Genomic DNA, 10,355 nt, shown 5'->3' with positions numbered 1-10,355 from the left:
CAAGTGGCTCCTCTTGTGTTCAGTAGACCCCCCCCGTCCCGTGTTCCTCTGTAAAGATGGTGTTATTCATTGAGTAGAGGAAATGTCTCCCCCAAATCCACCGCTGTTGTTGAAATGCTTCAAATCTCTCCCTGTCTTTCCTTCTGACACACACACACACACACACCACACACACACACACACACACACAAATAACATTCAAAGTGAGTGTAAATTCAGGTACTCATGCACACAAAGATGACTGCACACACACACACACACACACAATCACAGTTGCTTTCCCTCTCTAGAAAAGCTGTTGTGGGTAATTGATCAGTGGAAGGGGGGCAATCGATACGTGCTGCCTTGACGGCGAGCTACCTCGTTTCCCAGACTGTCTCTCAGTGTCGTTCTCCCTGCTGATGCCTCTCTCAACCACCCGCCCCACCCCTGTCTGAGAGGTAGGGATAGAGGGGTTGCTGAGAGAGGGTTTCATGCAGTCACTGCTCAGGCGTTCAAATCGAAAAGGCACTATGGGAAGCCAAGAATGACACCCTGAAGTGTGTGTGTGTGTGTTGGAGTTTTATTAGGTTAATTATGGCTGTGCGTACCCTGTGCTCTAATTGATTTTGTCACATAACAAATGTTCCTTCTTCGTCTTTAATGATCTCTCGTTTTGCCTGTCAGAGTTCCGTGTGTGTGTGTGTGTGTGTGTGTGTGTGCTCCCGCTGTTGTCGTCGGCTGTTCCAAGCTTAATAGGAGCTCAAAACATAGAAAGCAAAGACCTCAAATAATCCTTTCTTCCTGTGTTTCTCTCCATCTCTGCCCTTCCCTCCCTCTCTCTCTCTCTCTCTCTCTCTCTCTCTCTCTCTCTCTCTCTCTCTCTCTTCTGCAGGAATGAGTACTGAAGGCATCTACAGAGTGAGTGGGAATAAGGCTGAAATGGATTGCATGCAGAGACAGTTTGATCAGGGTAAGTCTCCGTGCACAGACACACTTCACACACACACACAACACACACACACACACACACACACACACACACACACACACACACACACACACACACACAGACACAGACAGACACACTTCACACACACACACCGCCCACACACACACACACACACACACCGCCCACACACACACATTGCAGGTTTGTCTGTGGTGTGGTTTGTTTATGTGTCTGAGAGGCCAGACAAACACTCATCTCATTAATTAGCCTCTCTGGCCCTCACACATCAAACCTGCCCTTTTAAACACCACATCTGGTGGGGGATTGACCTTATATCATAGACGTGTGTGTGTGTGTGTGTGTTTTGTGTATTTTCTACTGTCTGTGGATATTTAGATAATTTGTGTGTAATTGTGGGTGTGCAAAGAAGTTGTGCATATGTGTGTGTGTGTGTGTGTGTGTGCGCCCATTTTATCATGTGATCACCGTGCAGCTATGTAACATCATCCTCACTGCAGAACCAGACAGTGCAGGGGTCCAAAGAGCTCTGATCACACACACACACACACACACACACACACACACACACACACACACACACACACACACACACACACACTTCAGTGAGTTGAGGCCTCCCCCAGTGCAGAACCAACACGGGGCGCCGGAAGACACACATACACACACACACACACACACACACTCACAGTCAAACACACTCACAACACAGGGGGCTAGAAGAGCATGCTGCCAGATAGAAATCCCAGGCTGAGCAGATCTCTGGGTTGTTTGTGCCCAGCCTCAGAATGAGACTAGTACAGGTGGACACACACACACACACACACACACACACACACACACACACACACACACACACACACATTCGAAGTTGCTTTCTCTATATATATGGTAAATCAGACTTAATTGGATATGCAAGCACCCAGGTAAGGCAGGGTAATAAAGGATTGCACAGGGCACCACAAACAAATAAAAAGTCCAGTGTTGTTTTGGCACTTCAAATTCAGAGTTTGATTTCCTTTTGTGTGTGCGGGCGTGTGTGTGTGTGTGTGTGCGTGTGTGAGTCAGTCTGTATTTGCATGTGTGTGGCAGAGGCAGTGCTGGCCGAGCTCCCTGAGGGGGAATGAGGTGAATTTTCATTCAGTGGAGCGGGTCAACATGAGGCCACACTATTTACAGTGTACTGCTGTCTGGGAAGAAGATTTATGAAATGCAAACACAAATGTCCTTGCCAAATGTCTGCACTTAGCGTGTGTGTGTGTGTGTGTGTGTGTGTGTGTGTGTGTGTGTGTGTGTGTGTGTGTCCAGGCATGACCAGGCCTGAGCCTTTAACTGAAAGACGAAATGTTTCATTATGTAGCTGCATTAGCATGATATAATATTGTCTTCTGTCTCATCTTTTCCCTCTCTCTCTCTCTCTCTCTCTCTCTCTCTCTCTCTCTCTCTCTCTCTCTCTCTCTCTCTCTCCCTCTCCCTCTCCCTCTCTGCAGATCATAATCTGGACCTGGTAGAGAAGGACTTCACCATAAACACAGTGGCAGGTGCCATGAAGAGCTTCTTCTCTGAGCTGCCCGAACCTCTAGTGCCCTATAACATGCAGCTGGACCTGGTGGAGGCCTACAGTGAGTACAACACACACACACACACACACACACACACACACACACACACACACACACGCTTCAATCTCCCAGTACCCAGGGGGCCTTACTAAGACAGCGGCTCTGATTAAACCACTCAGAGTAAATGTTTGAGGATGGGATTGTGGCTGTAGCAGCAGACATTTGATTGTGTGTGTGTGTGTGTGTGTGTGTGTGTGTGTGTGTGTGTGTGTGTGTGTGTGTGAGCATTTTGGGGGGGGGTCCCGGTGGATTTAAAAAGTCATGTAGGGGGATGTGGAAGGTGAGAAGGTTTTATATGATCAATCATTTTCAAACACACACACACTTACTCGCAAATGCGCAAATGCAGTTGTTCTTACCCTACTAGTGTGTTTTGCTAATCAGGTGTGGTAAAGGGAAGAAGGGGGGGGGGGGGGCGTGTGTGTGTGTGATTCTATTCTTGAAGTCATTCTCCAGGCTAACTGCTTTCACCTGCTGAGTGCAAGGACAGATGGCTGCTCCACTCACACTCACACACACACATGTACACAGATTCTCTCTCTTGCAAACAAACACACACACACATTCACTCTCACAGACTCTCTCTTTCTTACACACAGCAGACACGCACTCACGCACACAGACTCTCTCTCTTACACAGACACACATTCTCTATATCTTTCTATTACACACACACATTCACAGACTCTCTCTCTTTCACACACACACACACACACACACACACACACACACAGGCTTAGATGGTTTGTAATGGTGTGATGGAGATGAGTGCTGGAGGCAGTCTTCTGAATGTCATATATCAGGGCCTGAAGGCATGTGTGTGTGTGTCTGTTGCCTCTCTGTGCACATGCGTGCCTCTGTGTGTGTGTGTGAGTGCATGGCGGTGTGTGTCTGTGTAAGAGTACACGTAGCGCTGTGTGTGTGTGTGTGTGTGTGTGTGTGTGTGTGTGTGTGTGTGTGTGAGAGTGAGCGCATGCGTGGCAGTGTGTGTGTGCCTGAGGGTTTGAAATGTAGTGATGATGCATTGTGGTTCACTGAGGCTCTGTTAGTTAGACATTGACTCTGCTTTGTGTGTGTGTGTGTGTGTGTGTGTGTGTGTGTGTGAGGTGTCCAGTATTCGTGTGTGTGCCTGAGGGCTTGACTTTACTTTGTATGTATGTGGTGTTTTATATAATTCTGTGTGTGTGTGTGTGTGTGTGTGTGTGTGTGTGTGTGTGTGTGTGGGGGGGGGGGGGGGGGGGTGTATTTGTCTAGCCACTAATGACAACTTGATTCATTCGGTGTGTGTGTGTCTTTTTTAGTATTTGCCTGTGTTGCTTGTTTGATTCAGGGAATGTACATTTGCCATGTAGGTCATGCACAGAGTTACACGCACACATACACTAACACACACACACACACGCACACACACACACAAACATACAAAGAGTTTACTAGGCTGACGTAATGCTCACACACAGAATTCTGCCTATAATTGTGTAAAAAGACTGATGTAATACACACACTCGCACACACACAAACACACACAGGGTTTACTGTGTTACAGGACTGATTTAATACACTCTGACTCATCACTGTCGTCATATTCAGTGTACTCAAGGGGATATGCGTGTGTGTGTGTGTGTGTGCGTGCGAGCATGTGTGTCTGTCGTCAATCTGTATGTGTATGCTGGGGCAGGATTGTTGTAAACTACAAGTGTGTGTGTGTGTGTGTGTGTGTGTGTGTGATAAAGAAAGCAGTTTGGTGCATTGCACAAAAAATAAAAGAAAGACACACAGCCAAAGCCCATTCCTTCCCAAACCAGGGCAAACTCATTTTCAGATTGGGAAAAGGGTGGGGGGTGCAGTGAGTCAGTCCAAGCATGGCAACCTCCCCAGACACCCAGTGCTCTAATGGGCCCGTCCTCAAGCGCCTTACCCAATCAGCATTCACTCTCCTGCTCAGTCCAGTGTTCTGATTGGCCCGTCCTCAAGCGCCTTACCCAATCAGCATTCACTCTCCTGCTCAGTCCAGTGTTCTGATTGGCCCTCTCAGCGCTGATGTTATGGTCCTGAGCAGAGACACACATATGTGGCCCAGGGGATGACACGACAATGAACACACTGGCGTTGTGTATATGTGTGCATGGTGTACACTTTACGTGTGTGTGTGTGTGTATGTAGCCTCTCATTGCCTGACCCTCTGTGTGTGTGTGTGTGTGTGTGTGTGTATTCGCAGAGCTCAACGATCGAGACCAGAAATTCCACACCATGAAGGATATTCTTCGCCACTTCCCACGAGAGAACTATGACGTCTTCAAGTTTGTCATCAGTCACCTCCACAAGTGAGAGCACACACATACACACACACACACACACACACACACACACACCCATAACATATTCCTACACTGAGTGCACACACACACTCACAGAAAATATTCCTACACAGCGCACACACACACACAAAGAATTTTCCTACACTGAACACACACACACACACACACACACACACACACACACACACACACACACACACACACACACACACACACACACACACACACACACACAGCTACAAACCATTTCATAGCATGCACTTGTAAATGATATGTCCCCACACACACAGACTGGCCACCCCGAGAAACACAGATAGTGATGGTGGATGTGGCTTTATAGAACATGTGATGTGATCAATGTTTCTCCCCCTTTTCTCCTTCTTTATTTCTCTCTCTCTCCTTTTCTCTCTCTCTCTTTCGCTCCTTTTCTCTCTCTCTCCCTCTCTCGCTCTCTCGCTCCCTCTCTCGCTCTCTCCTTCTTTATCTCTCTCTCGCGCTCTCTCTCTCTCTCCCTCTCTCGCTCTCTCTCTCGTTCTCTCTCTCTCTTTCTCTATAAGTCATGCGTGATGGTGATAGACTGATCTGAATAACATTGATCTTTAATTTGTTTTTAAATATGGTAAAGGTTTTTAAAAGGTGTGTATCTCTCTCCCTCTCCCCCCCCCCCCCACACTCCCCCCCCCAGGGTCGGTCTGCTGAACCGTGTGAACCTGATGACGAGTGAGAACCTGTCCATCTGCTTCTGGCCCACCCTCATGCGCCCCGACTTCACCACCATGGACGCGCTGACGGCCACGCGCACCTACCAGACAATCATCGAGACCTTCATCCACCAGTGCCCCTTCTTCTTCTACAATCAGCCCCTGGCGTCGGACATCCCCGCCCCGTCCTCCCACGCCCACTCCGCCAGCTCCATCGCCCTCGCCAGCGGCCTGGTCAGCATGCACGGGCTGCCCGGCTCCCCGACCGCCACCCAGGCGCCGCCCCCCCGCCGCCGCCTACTGTTACCCGCTGACGCCGCCGGTGATCCCGGGCTTCACCCCGCCCCACCAGCTCTTCGCGATGCAGCAACAACAACAACAACAACAACAGCAACAACAACAACAACAACAGCAGTCTCCACCCCACTCTCCGCCCGCTACGCCTCTGTCACCCATCCAAGCCCTTCTGCCCCCATTGCACCCCCACCACCACACCCCCCCGGCAGAGCAACACATGCTGTAGACGGAGAGAGGGAGCGAGAGAGAGAGAGAGAGAGGGAGAGAGGGGGGGGAGAAACAGACAGACAGACAGACATAGACAGAGAGAGAGAGAGAGAGAGATGAAGGTGAGGAGAGAAAAATAACAGAACAGACAAATTCATGACAGAGGAAAACGAGGAAGAATGATGGAGAGAGAGAAACAGACAGAAGAATGTAGGAGGAGGACTAATGAGATTTACTTTAAAGGCTAGATGAAGAGGTGGATGCGAGAAGAGAAGATGAAGATGAAGATGAAGAGGAGGATGCTAAAAGAGAAGAGAGGATGAAGAGGAGGAGGATGCCAAAAGAGAAGAGAATGTGCACTCTAGGGAGAAGGGAGAGGGGTGTGGTCAAATCCCCTTTTGCCATGTACCGGCACATGTAGGTGAGAAGACTAGACAGGGATTAGATGGATAGACAGAGAAGGAAGGAAGGAAGGAGGGAGAGAAGAGACGGGGATTAGATGGATAGACGGAGAAGGAAGGAGAGAAGAGATTACCACTTGATTGAGCCACTTTATCCTTGCTTTGTCCTCCACCTATGTGCCCCCACACACACACACACACACACACACACACACACACACAGATGCACGCGCGCGCTCACGCTTTCATTCACACACTTACTTTCAGTAGCATTGCAGTTCTTGATGACCTGAGCATCCTCCTCAGTTGCCTTTTCTTTCCAATTTCCTTTGCTGCCTTACTATGCCCACACACACACACACACACACACACACACACACACACACACACACACACACACAAACCTCCCTCCATGGTCTCACCTGCGTACATAGCCTGGTGTTGGCGCGGGTCCATTGACCCTGCAACGGGGATTGGGAGAGAAAAAGGCCAAGGAGATGATGGCCTTGACCCCTGTGTGACCTCTGAACTTTGCCCCTTGTCATACAGGGTCATTGGGACCACCCACTCTTGCCACCTGCCACCACCTTGCTTCCCTCTCCAGGTGCACCAGGATGGGTATATGGGAGGGGGGGGGCGGGGGTGTGTGGCGCAGGGCAGCATGGTGCAACAGGTTCAGGCATCGTTGCCGCAGTCCCACAGCTGCACCCAGAGGACCCCTGTACTTCCTCCTCCTGCGTTGACCACTGCAGATGAGACTGTATTACAGCTGGCTTCAAACTAGAACCGCAACACAGAGATTGACATTCTACATGTGTCTCCGTCACACAAACTATCAACTCTCTCCAGACACATTCCTGATCCTTTTCCTCAAGCAAGTACAGTGTCACACACACACACACACACACACACACACAGCCAACAGAAACACACACAAACACACACAAACACACTCTCAAAACTTGACTAACTGGATCCCATTACTCTCGAGGCCTGGATACGCCCAACCCTGGGGAGCCGTTTGCACGGCATCATGGGATAGCCCCTGAGGTCAGGCCACACCCCTCCTCGTTCTCTTCCTGTCTTCCTCTCCTCTCCTCCTCCTCCTCCTGTCTTCCTCTCTCTCTCTCTCTCTCTCTGTTCCTCGGTAATGAGCCAGTGCCTCCAGATCAAGCTGGAAGATTGATGTTTTTATAGAGAAGAAGAAGAAGAAGAAAAAACCAACGAATGTCTGCATTGCGTTTCTTCCTGTCAAATTCACGTCATTCCATGTCATCTCTTCTCCGTTTCCCTTTTTTCTACCGGCTGGACCAATGGGCAGCTCAATAGAGTTTCTTCCTAGTTGCCGTCCAATCAGTAAATGTTTACAAGCTCACAGGAAGCATCTGCCCCTCTTTCTTACATCTACGCATCACTTCCTGGCATTTTGTGCTTCCTGCATGTGGGGCGGGGCTTCTGTTCTTGATTGACAGGAACAAGGGCGGTGTCAGTAGAGGAGATGTGTTAGGGTGTTGCTCTTCGAAAGCGGGGGCAGTCGCTTATGCTATCTGAGATGGGAGATTGCTTTGTTAGACAGTTAGAGAATTCCTTATCATATGAGCAAGTCACAGGCCAAAGTTAGCAAACTCAAAATGACAAGAAAGATGTATCTGTCAGCCTCTGTTTTGGAGAAGAATGCCACAACGTGTGTACGCGTGCATGTGTGTGTGTGTGTGTGTCTAAGGTCTTGTAACAGAGGAGAGAGATAGTAATCGGACGGCCGTGCTGAACTGATAGGGCAGGTCTTGTGAGCAGCTAATGAAGATGTCAGCTGAACTTCAGTGGCATTCGTGTGTGTGTGTGTCTTGATGAATCGCTGAACTTCAGTGGCATTAGTGTGTGTCCTGATGAATCGCTGCGTTGGAAGCGGACATTTGTCTGAGGCTAATGGTAGCAGAAGGCAGTGGAGGTCAGATCACTTTGGGTTGAGGAAACTAGCAGAGAGAAAGAGAGAGAAAGAGAGAGAAAGAGAGAAGGGAGGAAGAGAAGAGCGGGGGAGGAAGAGGTGAGAGAGGGAGGAAGCAGTGTAATTCCCCTCTCTCGGCCATTGGAGACTGCACACACACTCTCCCTGTCTCTCTCACACACACACACACACACACACACACACACACACACACACACACTCACACACACACACAGGGTCAGTAGCTGAGCGTTGTGTTTCACTAGTCTCAGTCTCAAATTGGGAGGGAGGGATGGATTGAGAGAGGAGAGTGTTATCAGCCTGAGGAGTGTGGAGCCCAGCCCTGGAGATGTGCGTGTGATCTGAGTGTTGTGGTGGGGATTTGAAACCAGCTGGTTAACAAACACGTTTAAAAATGCAGAGCTCCAGTCACATGCATGAAGGAGAGTTTTGTTCTGTACATTGTTTTAGCTCTTCAGTAGACTTTATCATTGGGTCAGCCTACATGTCTTCCTTGTGTGGTGCAGCTTGACCACCTGTGCTGTGTTGTGCTGCCATCTGCTGTACAATGGTGGTACTGCAGATTCTTAGGAAAGAAAGCCACAGTCAGTCAAGACAAGGAAAAACAAAGGAATCTGTCAACATGGTTTTATGTGTAAGAAGGAAAGACCGATGTTAACAGATGAATGTGGGAATTGTACTTTTGTAAAAGTTTTGAGTACAGAAATTGAATATTGAATACTTCAGGCATTTGTTGTTTTGGGACGCATATTGGAAAAGTGTGTGTGCGCACATGTACTTTCTTTACAAGTACTTTATTATGTACCATATATATGTATTATATATGTATGTGCGTGCATGTGTTACAACACACATTGCTCATATACCATTGCAGGGCTACTGAAAGGAACTCAGTCCTTGCTCCTGTCAATCACTTCCTGTTGTGAGCTCTGATTGGTCGGTTGAAACAGCATCTCTTTTAAACAACCAATTAGGTTATGATCCCTCCGATCTGCCTTTTCCTGCCTTCATCTTTCTTCTGGCATGTGATTGTTTTTTTTTTTTCTTTCTTTGTTTCATCTCTTCTCTCGCTCTCCTGCTTTTCACGGTCATTGGGAGAGAAACTGACTGGTATGTTTTGGGAAAATAGGGCGTGAGTTAGGAGACTGCTCCTCTGGTACTTTAGCGATTACTTTGAGCAGAATGCGGGGCGGCCTAGTCGCCTTTCTCTGTGTATATCAATGTGTTTAATATGGAATCAGACTGGGAGTGGCGGCCAAAGACTGGTAACCATAGGTAACCATAAACACAAACAAACAAAAACTATGGAATAGAGGAAGTGAAATGCTACAAAATGGAAAAAAAATGTATTAAAGTGAAAAATGTGACCTTGGTTCACCGGAGCTTTTCGGCTGCATCTTTTTTTTTTTTTTTTTTTTTTTTTTCCTTGTTTGTTTTTCTTTCTTTTTTTTTTTTGGTGACAGACTGTCTGTTAAGTTAAAATGAGAAACAAGCGAAAGTATATTCAGAAAAAAAAATTAAAGGTTGTTTATTTGTATGTTAGGGAGTGGGAGGGGGGGTGGGGGAATCTAACATGTTGCCCTTTAGTCAGTGGTGATAGATAAAATAAGTATGGTTTCTTTTATGTTTTATTTTTTAATAATTAAAAAAAAAATAAACAAAATGTTTTTTTAAAACATTTTTTTGTGAACAGTGTAAAAGGCCAACCCCAGTGTAGTGCATGAGTTGAGTACAGGACACAGAGGAAGAGGAAGATGGATGGACACGCCTTCAGTCTCTTTGTGCTCATGAAAATGAAATAAAGAAAAATGAAACATAAATACATAAACACGAGAAAAAATGAAGTAAACTAAAAAAAAAAGAGACTTTTTTTGACACACACACACACACACAC

At 47.6% G+C, this 10,355-nt stretch overlaps 1 protein-coding gene across 1 annotated transcript in view; it reads left to right on the top strand.

The window, feature by feature from the left end:
- Positions 1–7,702, top strand: part of arhgap35a (Rho GTPase activating protein 35a) — an 85,106-nt gene extending 77,404 nt beyond the window's left edge. The window contains exons 4-7 of the mRNA XM_042708761.1: positions 875–952; positions 2,440–2,571; positions 4,790–4,895; positions 5,575–7,702. Coding sequence (XP_042564695.1) covers positions 875–952; positions 2,440–2,571; positions 4,790–4,895; positions 5,575–6,214 — 956 coding nt within the window. The 3' untranslated portion in view covers positions 6,215–7,702. The remainder of the gene's footprint in view (positions 1–874; positions 953–2,439; positions 2,572–4,789; positions 4,896–5,574) is intronic.
- Positions 7,703–10,355: the final 2,653 nt, after the last annotated feature.

Source organism: Clupea harengus, chromosome 9 (assembly GCF_900700415.2).
Source record: "Clupea harengus chromosome 9, Ch_v2.0.2, whole genome shotgun sequence".
NCBI lineage: Eukaryota > Metazoa > Chordata > Actinopteri > Clupeiformes > Clupeidae > Clupea > Clupea harengus.
This window is presented reverse-complemented; position numbering and strand designations above follow the sequence as displayed.